General features: G+C 39.0%; 1 protein-coding gene across 1 annotated transcript in view; it reads right to left on the reverse strand.

The window, feature by feature from the left end:
• LOC123249910 (maltase-glucoamylase, intestinal-like) overlaps positions 1-22,843 on the reverse strand; it is a 183,852-nt gene that overhangs the window by 79,054 nt on the left and 81,955 nt on the right. Inside the window, exons 23-40 of the mRNA XM_044679001.1 lie at positions 21,891-22,040; positions 20,344-20,556; positions 20,073-20,227; positions 18,804-18,972; positions 18,446-18,542; positions 17,576-17,688; positions 16,980-17,105; positions 16,469-16,597; positions 16,103-16,213; positions 14,128-14,190; positions 10,765-10,899; positions 9,391-9,478; positions 4,631-4,769; positions 3,977-4,110; positions 3,686-3,720; positions 3,468-3,584; positions 2,758-2,906; positions 1,613-1,697 (exon numbers count right to left, since the gene is read on the reverse strand). Coding sequence (XP_044534936.1) covers positions 1,613-1,697; positions 2,758-2,906; positions 3,468-3,584; positions 3,686-3,720; positions 3,977-4,110; positions 4,631-4,769; positions 9,391-9,478; positions 10,765-10,899; positions 14,128-14,190; positions 16,103-16,213; positions 16,469-16,597; positions 16,980-17,105; positions 17,576-17,688; positions 18,446-18,542; positions 18,804-18,972; positions 20,073-20,227; positions 20,344-20,556; positions 21,891-22,040 — 2,208 coding nt within the window. The remainder of the gene's footprint in view (positions 1-1,612; positions 1,698-2,757; positions 2,907-3,467; positions 3,585-3,685; positions 3,721-3,976; positions 4,111-4,630; positions 4,770-9,390; positions 9,479-10,764; positions 10,900-14,127; positions 14,191-16,102; positions 16,214-16,468; positions 16,598-16,979; positions 17,106-17,575; positions 17,689-18,445; positions 18,543-18,803; positions 18,973-20,072; positions 20,228-20,343; positions 20,557-21,890; positions 22,041-22,843) is intronic.

Here is a 22,843-nt window from a genome sequence, read left to right on the forward strand (position 1 = left end):
AAGAAAGAAAGAAAGAAAGAAAGAAAGAAAGAAAGAAAGAAAGAAAGAAAGAAAGAAAGAAAGAAAGAAAGAAAGAAAGAAAGAAAGAAAGAAAGGAAGGAAGGAAGGAAGGAAGGAAGGAAGGAAGGAAGGAAGGAAGGAAGGAAGGAAGGAAGGTATTAAAAAGATTAAAAGAACCACTGTGGAGAGTGGAATAATGAGTTAATAATTAAGGATTATCTAACAGCAATGAAGACACATTTGAGATTATATAATTTTGTAGTGGACTCAGTGAGAAGAGTTTGGTGATTTTCTCTACTTTTGTTTAGTAGCACATAGTAGACTAATGCTTAGTTGGGCATAATTAAGTGATATGTAAAGGAAACTAGGATTCCATAGTGAAGGACAGTGTAGAGTTTAATTGGTTCACCAAAGAGTCAAGATGGGGAGAAGAGGATAGAGCAATTAGTAAAGGAAAGAGAATTAAGGGATCAAGGGTGGATGAAGAGAATGACTATGAGAGAGAAGGCAGAAGGAGAGATGAAGAGTCAATAATTATGATCAGATAAGGAGATTTCAGAATTCTTGAACATGGAGATGGTACATATGTAAGTGAGGGCAAGATTGTCTTTGTGTGTGACTGATTGGGCAGAAGAGGAAGAAGAAGCTCATGGGAGGAAAGTAGGTGGAAGAAATGAAAGGTTAGGATATCTAAGGGAGAATCAATATGTTTGCTGAAGTCTTCTATTATAGGGGTAGGAGTTGGCTAAAAGAGAAAGATTATAAGCCAGATATCAAACTCACTGAAATGGAAATGGAATGATCTGGGGATCTTTAGATAGTAGCTACAAAGATTTTGATTGGGTGGTAAATATGGATGGCATGAACCTCAAAAGAAAAGCATTTGCTGAGTGATTGAGGGAGATAAACTAGAAGTGGCAGTGAGAAACAAGAATTATTCTACCTTTCTTGTGAGCCAAGGAAAAGTGCTTCCCAAAAGACAAAGTCTCTAAATACTTGTTGTCAACTTTTTATTTTCTAGTAACCCTTTAAAAGGAAAGGAAAGGGGGCAGCTGGGTAGCTCAGTGGATTGAGAGCCAGGCCTAGAGATGGGAAGTCCTAGGTTCAAATCTGACTTCAGACACTTCCCAGCTGTGTGACCCTGGGCAAGTCACTTGACCCCCATTACCTACCCTTACCACTCTTCTTCCTTGGAGCCAATACACAGTATTGACTTCAAGAAGGAAGACAAGGGCTTTTAATTAATTAATTGGCCGGCTGGCCGATAAATAAATAAATAAATGGATGAGTAAATGGGTGAATGAATGCATGGATGGATAGATGGATGGATGGATGGATGGATGGATGGATGGATGGATAAATAAATGAATAAACAAAGAAATAAGCAAGTGAATAGATAGATGAATGAATGAATGAATGAATGAATGAATGAATGAATAAAAGGAAAGGAAATCATGAACAACTACTCCCAACTTTAGAGACTGGGTAAGCCATTGTGCAAGTTAGCACCAAGGCTAGGCCTAGAACTTGGGTCCACAGTAAGGTCCATTCTACTACATGACTTTGTCTTTTATTCTTCATCTTCTATAGAATCTAAAGTCTTTATACTCACAGGTTCAAGGACAGGACTGATTAAGAAGGCTGGTCCCCACAAGAACTGAAGGAATATGTCCCAGGTTTCTTTGTCTTCTATAAACCTGAGTAGGGGAACATGGTATTATAATCTGAATTTCCCTAAAAGTCAAGGGCAAAGATTTTCCAGGTTATATAAAATTTTGATTGCAAAAATTCTAAAGACCCTTGCAGATCAGGTCGACCCAAAGCCCTAAGCTTAGCATCCTCTGGCACAAACTGCATTCAACAAATGTTCAGACTCTTGGTGATTCCTTCCTTCTTTCTCTAGGTCTGGTTCTACCAGGCACACTCATTAATTTGTATATTATGGGATTAATGTGAGGATATGTGTCCTTTTTGCATTGATTATATATGGATTTAGACCCTTACATTTCCTCTTCTTTAGATCTGTTATCTGCTCAACTTACATATGAATAATATCATTTCTCATTCACATATGTGTGTATGATAATAGCTATGTAGATAATAAAAGGAAGGCCACAAAATTTTAGTTGAATAATCTTCAGAAGAAAAAAATTTATATTCATGTATATGACAATCTCATTACACACAATATTTTAGAACTGCCATTTAGCTCTTTAAAATGTTGTTTCCTGTTTAGATTTTACCTAAACCTGCAAGGTAATCCTTAATTTTGTCAGATAACATAAAACACATTTTTTTATTTCTCACATTTTGATACTTCTTAATAGTTTGGGCAACTTGTATTAATTTGTATTAATTTGTAATATATAAGCAAAAGACAACTGACTTGTCTAAATTCAAAAAATTATCATAAATCCCCAACCTTGAAAACATATGTAAGCTAATTTTATGACCAAAGAGAACTATGAAAGCAAAAGATTCTTCCTTAGAATAATTCACTAAATAGGATATTAGGCTCACATTTACAAAACAACAATATTTTTGACTAATTTATTGGAGCCTTTTTACCTTTATTTTTTTCCTAATTAACCAATCAAGCTAATAAGTATTACAGTTGGGATGATAGGTCAAATCTTCTAATTCTAAGGCCAGTGTCCTTTCCACTAAATCCTGTTGCCTATCTCAACAATGGAGAGATAGATTTTATTCAAGAATGATTTCAGGCAAAAGCTCCAATAACACAGAGTGGACACTTACTCATGGAGAAGGGGTCGGACAACTGTGCTGCCTTCAACATGGGCCTTGTGCATGAGGGTATAGAGATAAGGCAAGAGAGTATATCTTGTCTGAAGGACACTTCTCGAGAGATCCTCGAAGGTAGAATTCCAAGCCACTGGATCCTGTCTCTAAATCAGGAAAAAAAAAAGAATATTTCACAGATCACCAAACCTTTAACTTTGCTCTAATGGAAGAAAAGGAAAGTTATTGAAAGATATCTGTTAAATCAGTCAATTTGAGTTTCTGACTTTCTTCTTTTGTGACCCCCACGCTGGTACCATTGGCCTTGAGAAGAATTCCTGATGCTTCTTTTGTTTCCTATGTCTAAGGGATCCTGAATAAAGTCAACTCTTGCTCCTGATACAGAAATATGGCCTGGGCAGGACTGATGCTCACTCTTGAACACATATTTTCACATGTGGTAGCAATCTTACATTCAAATACACATGTGAAAGGATAGAGGGATCCTAGCATTATAACCTCCCAGCACAGCCATTAAATTGCTTCTTTTTATTATCATTCTTTTTAAAGTTTCTGGAAGGAATAAAATATTCCATACTACTCTAAAAAATACAGAATTTATGAATTTATGCATTTCTCTATGCCATGAAGGATGCTATCTCATGAAGGAGGAATAAGAACTGAGGTCTGACATAAAAGCAGCCTTGAGGAATAAGATAGTATCTCACCTTGGTCCCAAGAGCATTGTGGTTCCTAGAGAAAGGGTAAAAGGCTCCCAGTTGCATCCATCGAGCACACATTTCATATTCAGCCTCTTGAAGGAACCCACAAATATCAGCTCCTGTCTAAGAACAAGAAAAAGAAAACAGAATGGAAATATCATGGGCTTCTGAAACTGTCTTAAATCTGATAAGTGAATTTAAGTGCTGAAACAAGTGAGACTTACATAGGATATTCCAAAGAGACTGAACTCCATCATACCTGCAATGAGAATCAGCTGCATCAGAAGAGGTACTTTGAGATATCTGACCAAGTTCTGACTTTCCTCACTCATTGATTTTAATAATTTACCATCAAGAAATGTCTAAAAATAAAGGTGGAATGGCACAATAGACAAAAGTCTGACACTTCTCTGTTATTTTCAAAATTCAGAAAAATGATTGACCCTCACCGAACACAAAAGTTTCACCCCTGTCCCTTCCCTGAGAAACATTCAGAATTAGGTCTCATTACATACCAATGATGGACTTATAGAGTTGGTCCCATGTTGATTTGTTGTCTCCCAGCCAGTGTCCTGCCCAGCGTCCGGAAGAAGGGAAAGTTGAGCGGCTGATCACAATTCCTCTCTTTCCTGTAGCCTCCTGAACTCCTCTAATAAGAGAACAAAAAAAGAGATGTGAGAGCCAAATCTGGAAAAGGCCAAAGGTCTTCCCTCATCAAAAAGCTTCTACAGCTGAGACTATAATCTGAGGATCTCCCTAGATGACAAAATTGAACAAATAGCCATAATACAATCTGCACCTGATGTCCCAGATAAAAAATACAAGCTATGATATATTGTACATTATATATTAATTCCAAATAATGGAAAATATGTCATTTAGATTGAAATAAGTATATCAGGGGAGAGAATGTAATTTCTTTCAGTTCTTTAGTGAATTTACCTCTTTGATGATGTTTCATTATTATTGACTAATTTTGGTTACATCTCATTATAGGAATACCCAAAAAGACTGTGTTTGGTTTGAGGGGAAGGAAGAGAAGAGAAAGATCTTTTTGCTGGTCACTTGTTGGCCCTTGGGGACCATCCATTCCTCTTCTTCTTGGAAACTCCATTTATTCTGTTCACCCACATAACTACCATCTCAGGGAAAGAGAAGCAGGAACTCACTCATATGTTGGCTTTGTCTGGGACCAGCCATAGAGATTGTGCACATCGTAGTGCCTCACTGGACTTCCATCAGGCAGGAATTGCTGACTTTCCATGCACAGGGTTTTGCTGCTCAGACCACTGTCTCTTGACTCCAAATCTGAGGAAAGAGATGCAATGATATTAGAGTACCCTAAAATAGCAATTAATTTATATATGGTGGTGGTGAAAAAAATGGCTGGAACTTAAGGGATGTGAGGGGATACAGTATGAATTTGGGATAAAAATTTAGATCAGAGCTAGAACACATTAATGTTTGAACACCAGGCCATGGAAATTTGAGCTCTAGTGAGAAACAGAAAACTGACAATGATTTCTGGCCACAGACCATAGATTATCGGATTTAGGACTAGAAAGAACCTTAGAGAATGCATGTGTCCAGTCCTCTTGTGTTATAGGTGAGGAAACAAAGGTCCTGAGAGTTAAGTGATAGTCACAAGACCAGAAAAACTAATAAGCAGCAGCCAAGCTGGGACCTGAACCTAAGTTTTCTGACTCCCAATATAGTATTCTTCCCACTATTCCCTAAGATGAAACGGTCATTCCTGCGTAACAAAAAGGTTATGCTGCCAGTTGAGATGGATTAGAGGGGAGAGCCTAGAGATAGGGAGATTGATTTGGAATCTTTTATAATAAACATTGTAAGGAAAAAGTCAGTGACTGAATTGAAAGAGTGGGAGTTGAAATTGTTAAAATTACATATTTTGGTTTAATGGAAACAATGAAGGATAAAGAATGAGATTTGTTTTTCATCAATATCTATGTCACTAAGTGATCATTTCATCTCCATGATTCCCAATTTCCTCAACAAGAGAATTGGATTATATAATAGCTTTCACTCACATAGTTCAATATAGAAGCATCCTGGTGTCACGGATAGAAGGCTGGTCTCAGAACCAGGAAGATTTCAATCCCAATCCTACCTCTGACACATAACTAGCTATGCAGCCCTGAGTAAATCATTTCATTTCCTAACATTTAATTCTAACATTCTAAGACTAAAAGTTATAAATGTTTTGACAATCTGTATCCAGGTATATATATATATATATGTGTGTGTGTGTGTGTGTGTGTGTGTGTGTGTGTGTGTGTGTGTGTGTGTATGTGTGTATAATTTGAAAACACTGGGAATGAATGGGATTATCAAAGGAAGTGGTATGTTATGATAGAAAGACTCAGAATGAGAAATCCTTGAATTGAGACTGTAAAGATAGGATTAACTCTCCTTGCCTTCTATTTTTAAATTTATCAACAAAAACTGAATACACCCCTACTTAACACTAAGTAGGGGATGTCCAAAAGCCACTTGCTAAAAGTGGGTGTCAACTCCAGAAGTGACTGACCACCCCCTGGACAAAGTTGAGCAAATTTAAAGACTGCAATTGGCTCCATAAAGTGGAGGAAGGGACAGGAAGTGTCATGGAAAAAGGACTAGAAAAGTCCTGAACTTCCTGTCCAAAGAGGTCTTCAGCCTGAATCTTGGGCTTGGAGGATCTTGGACTGGGAATGTATCTTGGAGCTATGACTTGGGACATCAACCTGGGACTCTGGCTCTTGGACTGCTTCTGGTTTTTCAGGAAGACCAATGACTCTCAAATTGTCTTTTCTAGACCTGTTTTCTTGATCTATCATTCTCTCAGTGAGATATTTCATGTTTCCCTTCTATTGTCATTCTTTTGACTTTGCTTTATTAGTTCTTGCTGTCTTGCAAGATCGTTGGCTTCTACTTGACCAATTCTAGTCTTTAGGGACTGGTTTTCTGCTATAATCTTTTGATTTCCCTTTTTGATTTGGTCTGTCTTGTTTTTCATGGTTTCCTGCTGTTTTAATTTGGGTCTCCAATTTGCTTATCATTTTGTTTGATTTTGGGGCATCTTTTTCCAATTAGGAATGTCTGTCTTTTAACCTGTTAATTTCCTTTTGAGCTATTTTCCACTTTTCTTGCCAAATCTCTTCCATCTTTCTCATGATCTCAGATTTGAACTCTTCAAGAGCTGACCAATTTTCATTTTTTGGGGAAGGTTTGGATGTGTTTACTTGTTTGTCCTCCTCTGCTGTCTGCTCTGTTGTCTGGATTTTTTTTTGTGTAAAAGTTATCGAGTGTTAATGCTTTCTTCGTGTTCTTTCTCTTGGGTAGATCTTGGGCACTGCTTGGGCATTGCTTGCCATAATTATGCTGGTTTTTCCTTCTCAGTCAGAAGTCTGGGTGAGGCGGTCAGGCTCTCTGTGTATAGAGCCATAAAGCAGTTTTTGCCTGAGTCACAGTGAGTGCAGTGCCGCCCCTCTCAGCTTGTCTCAAGTCTAGCTGTTCTCAGGGTCAAGCCTCCTGGTGGTCCCCTTGCTTGCTCCTCTGCCTGAGGCTCCTTTACCAGTTTCATCGCATTGCTTCCAGTCTGTTACCCCTCCACTCTAGGTCCACACCCAAGGTCTGTGCTCAAAGTCTGGGCTCAAAGTCCACGTTCTTTAGCCTCTTAGGGTCTTGTCTTGCTGCTCTCAGGAGCAGGCCCTGGTGATCCCAGGTAGCTGCCAAGGACTTAGTGAATGCCACACACTTGCTCTAACTTTTGTGTGTTAGCACTTGGATGGTAGGTGGGGTGGGGGTTTGATCAGCTCACATTTTAGTGAGCTATTTCACCCCCTTATAGTGTGGAAATGCCCAAATCCCGTGTACCTTCAATGCCGCATCCTTGGTTCATCTGGATTTTGTTTTTGTTTCCTTGTGAGGTATCATGTATGGATTGCTTAGGAGAGTTAAGTAACCTTCTTCTACTCTACAGCCATCTTAACCCATAAGTCTCCAACTTCTGGACTGCTTCTGGTAAGACTGCTCCTGGATCTCCTCCTTTTGAGCTTCTCTTGGTTGAGTGAGAAGCTGGCCTTCCTTTCCTGGCTTCTGGAGTGATTAGTTGCGGAGAGGCCTTCCCCTCTTGGAGGAGGCCACGTGGGTGGAATCCTTGTTTAGTTCACCACCAAGTCCTCCAGCTGATGATTAACAAGCCCTCCCAGGCTGACTCAGGAACTGGAGCAACATTTAGGGTGAAAGGCTAGACATCTTCTCTACCCTCTTTTATATTTCTCTACTTTCACTCCTTCCACCCTTTTGTAAATAAAATTATTAAAAGTCATTTTGACTTGAGCTATAATATTTTTAAATCGATGACCACAGTATTATCTTACCACAGAATTTTCATATATTTAATCAAACCCTTAAATTTAATTCTTTACAAGACACTGTTCTAGAAAACAAAAACTTTTGGGCCAAGGCTATAAAAGAAAGGGGTGGTACTGGGGTATCCCTAAGGTCCCTATTAGCTCTAACAGTTTACTAGTATATTATGATATTGAGAGAAAGAAAACAAACAAACAAAAAAGAACATCTAGACAAAACCTTTGACAAACCTTTATATTAAGAAGGTGGAAAGAAGAATAGCAATAAGACAAGAAGCGATTAAAGATAGAGAGAGGAGATCCAAGAGAGTTTGATATAAAGGAAGCCAGCGACAGAGAATATCAATAAAGAAGGGACAACCAACAGTGACAAATGCTACAAAGAAATTAAGAAGAATGTGAGGAAAAGCCAATCCATTAGAACAGTGATGGGCAAACTTTTTAAAGAGGGAGCCAAAGGAAAGGAAATGCTCATCTGTCAGTCTGTTTCTAAGGCAACTCTCTCTAAGTTTCATTGTATTATATCCTACTCATTGTATTCATTAGATTAGGAATAAAGTCATGACGGATAGAACATTTCAGGGGGCTGCATGTGGCCCGCAGGCTATAGTTTGCCCATCACTGCATTAGACCCAAAGAAGAAATGTGAAAGAATGGTTTGGAAATAGTAGAGGGGTTGGAAGCTCGACACAGCAGGTTACTTATCTTGACAATTTCCCCTCTTGGCCTTCCTTCTACGTACTGTAAATCTAGATAAATTGACTATCATTTGACTAGATAAGAATTTGATGTTCAATGATTTTGGCTGATGATCAGACAATACACTACATACCCTGAAAAAGACTACTAATTATTCTATCCCGTAGGGGCATGTAAACAATGTTCTGTCCAGGACTTTTTATAAGATTCGTTATTTTGAAACCTCATTTGCTGTCAACACTAAATATATAATTACCAAAAGAACATAGTAATCAAGGCAATATGAGATATGCATTTTCACTCCAGGATTACCAATGGTTATCCACAGGCAGCTGGTCTCCCTGTCTCCAGTTTCCCTTCCTCCACACTCTCCAAAATGAAAAATAATTGAATTGGATTAAGTGTAAAATTAAAATTACACCCTCACTACACCACAGAGGATCTTTGAGTATGTTTCCTCTGTCTGAGAAAGATATCATGGCACTGTTGTCAAGAGAACTAAATTGGGCTAAAATTTATTGAGGATTGAGGGCAAATTCTGACCAATGGAAATCCCATTCAGTCTTTCTCTATAATTTCAAAAATTTTTTAAAAACCTTTTGCTGCTCCAAAAATCAAGATTTAATGGAGCTAGTTATTTCTTCTCAATTTCCTCTTTGCAGACTTGATTTCCCATTGTTGAAATCACCCCAAAAAGAACCAAGATCACTTAGCATGCTAGTGTGCTCATCCCCAGAAAAATGATTGTGGCCATGTTGCACTGCTACTGAAGAACAAAAGCATGTCCCCATCCTACATCAATTTGACAAGAGTCTAAGTAACATCCATCCAAACAGAAACTAAAATGTGCTTACAGGGCATATAAGGAGGGTGATTGAGTGTGTCATTCCTACAGCCTGGAGAAACTGCTCCATTCACAAAGCTTGATGGTTCGTTCATGTCCTAAAAATGTAAAACAATCCAATATGTTTTTATGTACATGCATATTTTATTTACACATTTACCTGTGATAAATATACACGAATACTTTTATAGTATACACATATACCTAAATGTGCATCATGATAATAGTTAGCATTTATAGAGTACTTTGAGTTGTACAAATAATTTTAAATGTGCCATATTTTTTAGACCAGTGGTTCCCAAACTAATTTTTGGTCTATCACCCCCTTTCCAGAAAAAATATTACTTAGTGCCCCTGGAAATTAATTTTTTTTAATTTTAATAGCAATTAATAGGAAAGATAAATGCACCTGTGGCCGTCACAGCCCCCCCCCCCCTCGGATCGCTGCAGCACCCACCAGGGGACAGTGGCGCCCACTTTGGGAATCACTGGTTTAGACCTTACAACTATGTGATTTGCTATTATTATACCCAGTTTGCAGGTCAGGAAATTGAGGCTGAGAAGTCAAGTGGCTTGCACATAGAGAGCAGATGTCCATTTAGGTCATCCTGACTCCAAGTCCACCTCTCTGTCCAGTGTGCTCCCTTGATGCCTACTTATAAGTTCATGGATGTTAATCATCTCCTGCCATCTCAAGGAAAAGTAAACCAACTATCATTCCTCACTCACTCAGCATGCAGGGGCACTAATGAGGCAAAGAGGCTAATAAAAATCACCTAGAAGAATCAGGTTTTAGTATCTGTCAGGTCATTTTGGGGAGATAATTACATTCATCAGAAAAACAGAGCTTGCTCCACTAAAGCAAAACTAAAGCTCTTGGACTTAAGGTGTACAAGACAGAATTTGAGTCACACAGAATTTAATGAGATTATCTGCTAAGACCCAGTTAGAACTGGCATAGTGTATGACTATAAAACTTGGATTGGATGAACTCAGGAATGCTAAGCCATTGTTGGATGTCTGTACTAGATCCAGCACCAATATGGCAAGCCTTCTATGCCCCTTCCATCAAGAGCCCTCAGGCAACTGAAGGGCTCTTGGTGGAAGGAGGAATGGGCCAACCAGGTCAGAAACAGAGCAGGTCAGAGTTTTTATGACAATCAGTGGTAGGATTAAGCCCATGGGTGGCTGCAGAATTTTCAACCTGGGCAAGATAGGGACAACACTTCACAAAAAACAACAAAAATATTCCATGTTTAATCAAATAAAAGAGGTCTCAGCTAAATTTTTTTGCTAAAAATCTTTCTTGGTCCTTTAGTTCCTAAATGCCAAGGGCATATGTCTATATCCATATATGCACACTTAGTCATGCATACACACTTACAATCCACAGTCCATCAAACTTCAGACTCTTCTCTGGCTCCCGGGGATTGTTATAGAGTTCCAGCAATTCCCGCTTCCACCACTTGACTGTTGAATTACGGAAAAAGTCTGGGAAAGCAACATGAGCTCTGTATAACTGTAAAGAGAAATGCAATCCCAAGACAGATATAGTCAGATCAATGACAAGAATTTATTTTGCACCAAAGTAAAAATAACTTCTGAAAGAATTCAATGTGTTTTAGAACAATAAAAAGCAAAAAAATACTTATAAGAGAATTATAGAATCTGAGGGTTAGAAAGTTTAGTCCAACTAAATAAGAAAGGAATCTCCACTATAACATAAATGAAAGTTTCTATCTTCTCTGCCTAAAGACCTCCAAGGAGGGGTAATCTACTACATCTAGAAGTAGTACATTCCACTTTGGACAATTTAATTGTTGGGAAAAATTTTTGTGATAAGTGTAATTTGCCTATATGAAATGTACACCCACTGCTCGTGGTCCTAGGCTCTTGGAACAAGTAGAACACATTCTATTCCCCTTCTACAAAAAGAATTTATTATATTTTAAGTTAATGGCACTCAATATTCCAATGGTCTGCCATTCATGCATAAGCTAGGTCCTGCAATTCCAAGAAAGTGGGCATATGCACAATGGTATGTACTTAGATCATCAGAGAAGCATCAATAGAGATAACTAGCTAGCACAGCGGACAGCATGCCTGGCCTGAAGACAGGAGGTCCTGGGTTCAAATCTGTCCTTAAAAACTTTCTAGTTTCTGGGCTGGGCAAGTTACTTAATCCCAATTGCCTGGCCTTTAACTGCTCTTATGCCCTAGAACTTATAATTAGCCAAATTGTATGAAGGAAATTTTAGGTATTTATAAATATATATTAAATATGTGGCCGCCAGGAATCAACAATTCAGGTTGATTCCGTAATTAAATCAGACCCAAGTCAGCATCGGGTTGAAGAGTTTATTACAATCAGGTAGGTAAAGAGTAGGAATAAAGAGAAAAGGAGAGGCTAGTCCAGGCCTTTGGCCTGGACTGAGAGAGAAGGTTAAGGGGCTAAATAAATGAAGCTGTAAGCCACAAGACCCAACAGCCAGATAATTTTTTTTAAACCCTTAACTTCTGTGTATTGACTCATAGGTGGAAGATTGGTAAGGGTAGGCAATGGGGGTCAAGTGACTTGCCCAGGGTCACACAGCTGGGAAGTGTCTGAGGCCGGATTTGAACCTAGGACCTTCTGTCTCTAGGCCTGGCTCTCAATCCACTGAGCTATCCAGCTGCCCCAGCATTGATTTTTTAAAAGAAGTAAAGGTTCAAAAGAAAGAAGCACTAGTATTAAGTAGCCCTTCATTTGCCAATTGGAAACTACATTTTGTAGACTCTTTTCCCCACCCTTATCAATGTTAATCCTCATTCTCTAACTATCTCAAGATATACAAATTAATTCTCTTTCTCTGGTCCCAATTTTGCCCAGCCATTTTCCAAACAACTGTTGACTAGGAGAGTAAGAAAATATCTGCTTACAAAGCTCTATTAAGACATCAAGTCTCTAATACTACATTGACAGATTTTTAGGTAAAAATACTAAGAAATACAAATGAGAGCTTTCTGACTGATACCATTAACCACTGGGAAAAGGAAAACACCACATGATCTCTATCATTTTTCAATCACATCTGACTCTTCATGACCTCATATAGGGGTTTCATGGCAAAGACACCAGAGTGGTTTGTCATTTCCTTCTTCAAATCATTTTAAAGATGAAGAAACTGAGGCAAGCAGAGTTAAGTGACTTGCCCAGGGTCACCCAACTAGTTAAGTTCCTGAGGCTGGATTTGAACTCTGGAAGATGAATCTCCCTGACTCCAGGCCTGACACTCTGTTCAAAGAGCCTTCTAGTTACCCTCATAAGGTTGTATCTTTCCTAAATGAGTGGTTAGTCCCATGTAGGCAGTTATTTCATTTTTTCTTTGTATATACAGAACTTGGAAGAAGCTTTATACAGACAAGGAAGTTAATATCTCTATTGAATTTAATTGAATTTGAATTTGAGTTTTATGACCCCTGGACATCCAAACATTTTGCATGTTTATTTGTGTTTGTGTGTGTGTCTTCATGACTAAGAGTACTAAACAATTTCTAACTCTATGTAAAAGTATTTGTAACATTTGCAAATCCCTAACCCTTGAATTAATCCTGTGAAGCAAGTACAATTTATTATCTACATTTTACTGAAGAGGAAACTGAGGTACATTAATGTTAAGTGATTTGTCCATAATCATAAAGCTGGTGAGTGTCAGAGGGAAGATCAGGGCTAACATCCTTCTGAGTCTAAGTTCAGCATCTTCTCTACCATGTAACACTGAGAAGCATATTAATACAAGTTAATTAAAAATCATCTGATTGATTAGTTTTTGTTGAATCAAACTGATTCAATTAAAAAAACTTAAAATGAATAATAGTAAGCCACCATCAATTTTAAAGAAAAAGGTGACATCATAGAACTTGTGATTTGGGGGGAAGGAGAGAGTAATTTTGGCAACTACATGTTGGGTGGATTGGAGAAGAGTGAAAATGGAAGGTCAGGAAATCATTTGGGAAGCTACTTTCATAATCCAGGCAAAAGGTGACTAGTGCTTGAATGAGAGTGAAATCTATGGAAACAGATAAAATGAGGTATATGAGAGAAATGTTGAGGAAGTGGAATTGAGAATTTTTGGGAACTGCGTGTATATAACTAAAGAAAAAGGAAAAATTGAACCATAACTGCATGGTTGCAGATAGATGCTACCTAAATATAATATGGATGTGTTTAGGAACAAGTCAAGAATATTATAGACAAGTTGAATATGTTGATGTTGCATGGGATTAATTCGTATAATATGCACCCCCACCACCCGCCCACAGAAATGTAAGGAGAACTGGTAGAGTTGGTCTGGCAGAGCATGGTTAGTTAGGGGATTGTCCTTTAGGGATTTTAGTTTCCACATCTGTCTAAAAGGAGAAGGCGAGATTGAAGCATTAAGATACTCTATTGAAAGATCAGTCAATTGAGAACTGAAACTTCCCTTCTTCTGAACCATTCTATAAAAACTAGAACCAGTAGAGAACCCAAGCTCAAGCTCAGGTTCAGAAAAATAAGGTCTAGAATGTCTTTTAAACTAAATTTAGTGTTAAATTGGTCAATGGATCATAACAATCTTCTCTTCAATTATTAAATGAATACATGTTTGTGATGTCTGATTGGAACACCAGGACCCATCATGGTAGTGAAAGACAGTTTTTTTTCTTAGTTTCAGTCCCCTTCCTGTAACCATAATCCCATATTACAAACTAAGAAAATATGTTTTACCTCCACTTGGGTGTCCCAATCAAGAGATGTATCAACAGTGACATTGGGCAAATCTGGCCAGACCTTTAGAGAAAGAAAGAGGAAAGAAAAATAGTTAAAAATAATGCCTTGGTATGACATTTCCCAAGAAAAAGTAAATCTTGGGTCAGTTAGTACATGAGCAGAACATTTCATGAAAGTGTAGGGAGAAAAAATAAAGGAAACCCTGGAATCAATCTTGCTTGAGGAAAATTCCCAGACTCCAATGATCATGAAAAAGACTAGGAGACACACACACACACACACACACACACACACACACACACACACACACACACACACACACACTCACTGTTAGCTATCCTCTCCTGCTGGATTCTCTCTTCTCCTTTATTTTTTTCTGACTGCTCTATTCTATCTCTCTTCCTATATTCCTGCCCCTTCCTCAGTCTCCTTTTCTGGATCATCATCAATGTCCTCCCTTCTTTGTTGTGAGTATCCTCAAAATCTCTATACTGGAACCTCTTCTTTTCTAACTTTGAATCTTCTTAGTGATATCATAAGACACATGGTTTCAATTTTTATCCTTATATAAATGATTCCGTTATCTACATAGGTAGCCTTCATATCTCTCCCAAGCCCCACTTACACATCACCAAATACTTGTTAGTTATCTCCCATGGCATTTCAAACTCAAGAAATATAAAATGAAATTCATTAAGGAAAAATCCATAATTCCATTCCTCTTCCATACTTTTCCACTTCCATTGAAGGGATCATTATCTTTTCAGTCACATTGGTCTGCAACCTAACAGCCAAAATCTACTCTTTCTTTTCCCTCCTCATTCTATCCTGCCCCCAATTTAGCTGCCAAGATTTCTTGATTCTAACTCCACGATTTCTCTAGAATCCAGGCTCTTCTTTACATTCACATGGTTATGTTACCTCATTCTTGCTACCATCACCATCACCTTCCTTCTAGCCCAGTGGTTCCCAAACTTTTTTGGCAAACCACCCCCTTTCCAGAATATTACTTATCCCCCTGGAAAATAATTTTTTTTAATTTTAATAGCAATTAATAGGAAAGATAAATGCACCTGTGGCCATCATGACTCCCCTGGATTACTGCAGCATCCACCAGGGGGTGGTAGCGCCCACTTTGGGAATCACTGCTCTAGCCTCTTGTGACAGTCTCCTAACTGGACCCATAATTTCCAGTCACTTACTTCTCTTATTTCATCCTGTTGCCTCTTGAAATTTCCTACTTTTGTATTAAAATTTCTTAATAATCTGTATCTAAACCATCTTTCCATGTTTATTGCAAATTGTCATACAATCTACATTCTGGTAAAATTTGCTGTTCTTGAAATGTGGCAATTCTGTCTCCTGCTTCCATTCATTTGTGTAGGTTGTCTCCATGCCTGCAGCAAACTCCCTTCTAACTCTCTTCTATCTCTGAGAATCCCTAGAGCAGGGGTGGGCAACCTTTTTGGCCATGAGAGCCATAAACGCCACATTTTTTAAAATGTAATTTCATGAGAGCCGTACAGTGCTCACAGTGCGCGCTCCTGTAACAGCGCCTGAAAAAAATTGACTTTATGGCTCCTGCAGAAAGAGCCATATCTGGTCCTCAAAAGAGCCAGATATGGCTCTCGAGAGCCATACATTGCCGACCACAGCCCTAGAGTCATATGAAATCTCTTATAGGAAGCCTTTCCTGATGCCTTAACTATTATTACTTCTCTCTTCCCCTTCTTAAAATATTATGCTTATGCTAATCCGTTTATTATGTTCTATTTTCCTCCCAACCCTTTCTGAGGGTAGAGGACATTTTCATTTTTGTCATTGTATCCCCAACATCTAGAACAATTACTCAGTAAGAACTTAATCAATGTTTTTGGGTTTTAATTATATTAAGCATAAAGACACTAACATTTCTTCATATTTGCATCCATTAACTAGAATCAGAATCAGAGAGTCTGCTCTCAAACTCTACCTTTCCCCAAACAATTCCGTTGCCTTCTGGCCATTTAATGAATACATCATCCTCGACTCCCCGAAGGAATGGAAGATATGGCTGGGTCTCATTACCAGAAATGCCTGGGTCCTAGAATCAAAGGAAAATGGTTATTTAGGAAAATAATATAGCAGAGATAGGACAACTTATGGATGAGAGTAATAGCAATCCCCCAGAGAGGAGAAGAGAAACATTAGCAACATCTGAGAGCTTCACACTGAACTTCGGAGCTACTGTGAATTCTGGGAAATACATTTCCTCTTCTGGTCAGTTTTCCTAACTCCAACATAGGGATAAACATATTATACCACAATTAAGCTGACTTCCCCAAACCTAGCAACACACCAGAATCAGGATGACTCTCATCCCAGCTTCCTTCATTCTATTGATCAGATCAGGAAAGCCAGCAAACTTGGAGCTGAGGACGAAGTCTAACTGCCGTTCCATGTAATCGATGTCTGAATATTGTATGTCCTAGAGGGAAAAGAAAAGGAAGGAGGCTGTATCACTATAAAAACATGACATGCTTAACTCTCTATTAGGCCAGCTACATGCCATGTCCTCCACAATGACTTTAATTCCACATTGGCATCTCCCAAAATTCATGCATTGTCTCTCCCCACTATCAGTTGGCATACATTCAGATTATTCAGAATGATGTTAATTAACTGGAAGCAAAAACAGAGAGAAAGACAAATCTAGCAGGAAAAATATCCTAACATTCCAAAATGGGGGGGTGGGGGAGGAAGTTCTTTGAGTTACGGATGCTATTATTCTGATAAGCACATATCATATATTCCTCTCCTCTCAACTGACCCATAAAAAAAGACAATAAAAGTAAAAGGAAGAACCATACATAAGGAATCTTAGCTGCCACCATAGCATCATAAAGTTCAGCAATTTCAGAATCATTTTGGTATCCATATCGACAAAGCTGGAACCCTAAGGCCCAGTAAGGTGTCATCACTGGCCGCCCAACCAACTGAAAAAGCAAGAACAGAAAATAGTTCAATTAAGTAGCATTCCTTGGGGGAGGAAATGTGTCTGGACCAAACAGAGCAAAGGAAACATTTTTTCTATAATCTTGTCTAGCTAGGAATTCTATAAATCAGAACTTCTCTAAGACAAAACATTACAGAACTAGAAACAGGAAGTACTATGTAGATCCCTAAAAGAAATTTCTTCATTTGTGTATCCTTTTTAGGAATCTTGGACTCTGCTCTCTCTATGCTTTCTTATGCTTCAGAAGCATACATAAAGGTCTCTGTCATCTTCCAGTGGCAAAAAAATGGTTTCTAAATTTCCTTCATGCCCCTCTAACACTATGATCCAAGCATCAAGAAAGACAGCGGCATCATCAGCAAAAGCTACAAATTTCACAGTGCCTTTCACAATGTTAAGAAAATAATAATTGTTCAGTAAATTTGCTTGATGGATTGCATGACTTCCTACCTCTGTGTACTGCTGAGTGACGAGTTCTGGGGTTGGCCCCAAAACCATATAAAAGTCCAGAATTCCCCCAGTGGTACGATATGTCAGTGCAGGAGTGGGCTGAAAAGTCACATCTGAAAAGCGAGAGCAAGTATTCAGAAATAGAGAATCAAAGAATAGCAATGTTGAATGGAAATCCAGGTTGCCTTATCCAGGCCATATCTTAGCAAGGGTTCCCTATCAATATAACATAAAGATATTAATCCAAAATCCAAATTTCATTTTGATACTTCCAATGTTAGAGGTTTCTCTGGCAGCCCATTCTCCCTTTTGACAATTCTAATAACTAAACATTTTTCCTTACGTAAAGGTAAAACCTATCTCTCTATAACATTAGATAAGATGCAAGCCTTCTATATTCCAAATCTCCAGGAAGTTCTCTAAGCTAGTCATTTTGCTTTTCCTTTCAATGATACTCCTCCATCCCCATTTACCTAATTACTCTTTCAATACTAAGTTATATTTGTTAAGATCTTTCAGTCATGTCTAACTCTTCATGACATTCAATTGTTTTGCCATTTCCTTCTGCAGCTCATTTTACAAATGAGGAAACTGAGCAAACAGGGTTAAAAGACTTGCCCAGCATCACACAGCTAGTCAGCGTCTGAAGCCAGATTTTAACTTGGGTCTTCCTGATTTCAAGGCCATAGCTCCCTCTATCTACTGTGTCATCTGGCTGTCTTTATCTTTACATCTCCCTTAGATATGCAGGGAAAAGATCAAATTATGTTTCTTGAATTTAATTTAATTGGAAGCCCACTAGGATGGTTCCTTTCAGAGGTTACCCAGAACTAAATGGCCAAGAGGAGCTAATTAAGGGGCCAATCTTACCCATGGCATTGCTATTGAGTAGGAGCACTCCGTGGGCATTGCCATCATCCTCCAAACCCATGTAATAGGGGTGCACACCATAGGAATTCTTCTTGTACTAAGGCAACAGGGGAAAAAAGATCATTAGAGGCAATGTTTCTCTACCAAAAACCCACATGTAAATGGATCCAATGTTGGATCCAGATTAATCCTTGAAAGAAGTTTAAGATGTCAGGGCCAAAGGAGAATGAAAAAGTTGGCTTCCTCTGCTTCAGAGCATAACTCAATAAAGCTGGGCAAGCTTAGAAGCCAGGAGAGGGTACGTAAGATCTAATATGGCTAGACAGAAAGAGAGATACTCAAACTGTTGCATCCTTACTCCCGGGGGTTGGTCTCGACTAAACATTCCCCACGTGTGCCAGGTCATGTTTCTCCGGAAGGTGGTGTGTTCTGTCTCCCCAAAGCCATAGATATACTGGGATGGGAGGCGGGTAGAGATGCGCAGGAACATGTCATTAAAGGTGAAGCCAGGTATCTGTGAATCCCAACTGAAACACAAGAGCAGATATTGATCCTAGATGAGGCATTCTACCATCATCAGGTATTATGAATTCCTTCCTTGAAGGTAGAATTTATTCTTTTAAAATAAAAGACATTTCTATCACTCAGAAACACCAACATACTACCATCTTTTTCTCCTGTTATCTTTAGGTATATAGGACTGAGCCAATGGATGACCCCAAATATAGATCTGATATGCTCTCATGATAATAGGTTGCTCAGAAAGAACTTGCTGGTCTGCTCTATACCATGCCTTCCCGACTTCAACCATCACTTGCAGCTCCTCACTAAGCTGATGTCTTTCTCCCCCTCACCCTCCCACCCTGCATCATCCTCAGTTTTGATAAGTGGGCTATTGTCTTATCATTCTTTATTTTTTAACCCTTACCTTTTTAACTTATTCTAATTCTAAAACAGAAGGACAAACAGGGACTAAGTGACTTGCGCAGGATCACATAGCTAGGAAGTATCTAAGGTTGGATTTGAACCAAGGTCTTCCCAACTCCAAGCCTGGTGCTTTATTCATTGCACCACCTAGTTGCCCCTTCTGCTTTATCTTTCTAGCTCCATTCCATGTCATATTCAAGTACTCATAAGCTCTTCCTTTTCCAGCACCTCTTTATGTACTCTTTCCCCCAGGTAAGCTCCTTGAAAGAAGGAACTGTCTTGGTTTCTTATAGTTATAGCCTAGTACTTGGCACAGTGCCTGACACATAGTAAGGACTTAGTAAATGATCATTCTATCTATCTAATCTATCTCTCTTAGAACCTGACTTCAGGCTATCACATTAGGATAGTGTTTTCGTAACAACTCAATTTATATAGAACTCTAAATTTTAAAGTACTTTCCTTGAAACTACTTCATCAAGAATGTAATGTAAGATTTATTATTCCCATTTTGCAGATGATGAAACAGTGCTTCAGAGAGGTTCCATGATTTTTTCTGAGAGTAGTAATGTTATCCAGGTAGTCAATACCAGAACCAGCACTCAAGTTAACCTCAGTAAAAATTAAATTTTTTTAGGAATCAGGAGTAAAGCCTGATTTCAAGCCAATTTCAATTTCAAGCCAAACTGGTTTTACTCACATGACTGTGCCTGTGCTCCGGCGTCGGATCTCAATCCCAAAGGGATTGCTTTTTATGAGAACTTCATAAAGCCGATTCTCAGAGGTGCTAGAGGGAGAGCTGGGGATGTTGAGAGGCACAGGAACCTCAAACCTTTTGCTATTGGCAGCATAGATCTAAAGCAAGAAAATATATTATTCTAGCATAAAGGAAAGATTGGTTTTCAAGGTCATTGAAAGCTAAAATCCCAGAGTCATGGCCCTGGTTGATGAAACATGAAGAAGGAGTTTACCTTAAACTGCAGCATATCATTCTTATGGTAGGTGACATCCAAGCGGAGAGGGTTCACAGGAGTAGAGAGGTGGGCAGAGAGCAGGTTGGAAGCATACACAGGTGAATTTAAGAATATATCTGCAGTGACCCCCGTTGGTTTGTACTGAATGTTACTGACAGAATATAGGTGATTGATGACATAGCAGCTAGGGACTCCTGGAGAATTGGTTACCTGGAAAAAAAAAAAAAAAAAAAAGGCCAAGATCAGAAAAAGATGAGTTCTTACATAGACTGAAGTTTGGCTGGCTACTTTTTTCTTCAGAGTTATCATTTAGAAAAGACCCACTAAGATGTCTTTTATGCCCCAAGCATAACCCCTGGCAATTCCCTCTTTTTGGGAGTCCCCATTAATGACATGGCATGTGGCTTAAAAATCTAGCCTCAGGATCATTGTAATCTCTATCATTGAGGTATCTCTTGTTATAGATAAAAAAGGGGAGACACTAAAATTAGGGGGGGCTGTGAGTGACGGAGGGGTAAAAGGTGATTGAGGTGATAGGAGAGGAATGAAAGGGATGGCTGAATTTAAGGAGGAATGGACAAGGCAGTATTAGGATGATAAGGGTACAGGGTGAGGTATTCAGGAGAGGCAGCTAACACAGACTAGATACCCAGGCTGGAGACAGAGGATACTGAGGGGAAATAGGCTGAACCCTTCCAAGCAGGACAGGTACTTCTACAGACACAAGGAATGAGGCCAGTCAGAAATGACTGAAATCTGACTTGAGGACTTTCTTGTCAGTTTCTCAAGTCCTCAAAGGAGGAGTCTCAAGACTCCTCCCTGTCAGTGATACTGAAGGGATTCAGGAGGAAGCATTGGGCAACTACTTCCTCCCAAGATGGATGCCTACAGTTCCCTCAAGAAATAAAGAGATAAATCCTTCGTCTTCAACCCTTGCCTAATTCTTCAACACAATGATTCTCTAGAGGGTTTGATTAGGTAACAAAGGAATTTGTTAATGTTCAGGGTTGGTCAGGAAGGAGAGAGGGTTTTGGGGTTTCTGACAGCCACTAGGGAGAAACTCAAGATGGGGGAGGGTCACAGGAATCAGTTAGACTGAGAGAGGACCTGCTTCTCTCAGCCGGGGAAGATTTGGCTGCTTTTAAAGTAGAGGGTATACTAAAGGGATAGTTTGAATTCAAGGATGTCCTACTTGCGTATTGGGGAAAACTAAACCCACAAAGTCTATTCACTAAAAACCCAAAGCCACCCTGCCTCCCAGAGCCCCAGGAAAACAGGCAGGGAAACAGGGAAATAATATGGAGAAGGTTAGGGAGAGGTCCATAGAAATTAGCTAGGTTCAAATTGTCCAGAGACAAGCACAGGCCAAAAGCAAAACCGAAAGTCAAGCAGAGCTCTAGTTAGTCCTTCCACTCTATTCAAGCCTCAGGGACAAACTGACTTCTCTCAGAATTCTAAGGTTTCTAACTGCCAGAAGTTTTCAGTTGGCCTCTCTTGCATCTTTTGCATTACAGTCTGTCATTCATTATTATTGTGTCCATTACCTCCCAGGCACAGCCACGAGCTGTGCAGTTTTCTTCAGAGACTGCCTGGTCCTCAGGATAACAGTCTATTTTGACCTCTCTGAATTGTGTACTCCATTCCACAGTGTATTCTTCTCCCAAGGCAAGTTTAAGTCCTGAGATGATAGCCACCTATGGAGAAATCAGGAGAGTGGCCAAGAATGTCACACTTAATAACCAAATCCATCATCAAGGTTCTCATCTCTCTTAATCACTTTTTATAAAATGAGGCTCCATTAAGAGTCTATCAAGGGCAGCTGGGTAGCTCAGTGGAGGGAGAGTCAGGCCTAGAGAAAGGAGGTCCTAGGTTCAAACCAGGCCTCAGCCACTTCCCAGCTGTGTGACCCTGGGCAAGTCACTTGACCCCCATTGCCCACCCTTACCAATCTTCCACCTATGAGACAATACACTGAAGTACAAGGGTTAAAAAAAAAAGAGTCTATCAAAATCCAGAACAGATGCCACAGATGGCAGAAAAAAATCTTGGAAATTCAAATTAATGCCTAACTATGAAGACCTCATAGAAAAGAAAAAGTCAATAAAGTTCCTGAAAACGCTGCCACTGTATCCTCCTACAAATCCAGTCCAAAGCTATAAGCTATAAACTAAGAACTAGGTGAAAGGAGATATTAGAGATTTATAAATGCGAAAAGGTTATCTGTCATCATTAATATGGAGCATCTCTCAAAGGTCACAAGTACCTGCTTCTAGTGAAATTCAGTGGACATTTTTCTCAGTTCTAAAACCTCATTGACTTCACTTCAGCATTTGAAGCTAAACAATAAACAATATGGACTGGAACTCAATAGAAGGAACAATCATTTTGGTTTTATCCTTCTTTAAATTCACCTTTCTCTCGATTTTTCTAATGGTTCTTCTACTTCTCTGATCATTCCCTTCTATTTCCTTCTCTGTGTCTTTTCATCTTTCCATTC

The sequence above is a fragment of the Gracilinanus agilis genome, chromosome 5, assembly GCF_016433145.1.
Source record: "Gracilinanus agilis isolate LMUSP501 chromosome 5, AgileGrace, whole genome shotgun sequence".
Taxonomy (NCBI): domain Eukaryota; kingdom Metazoa; phylum Chordata; class Mammalia; order Didelphimorphia; family Didelphidae; genus Gracilinanus; species Gracilinanus agilis.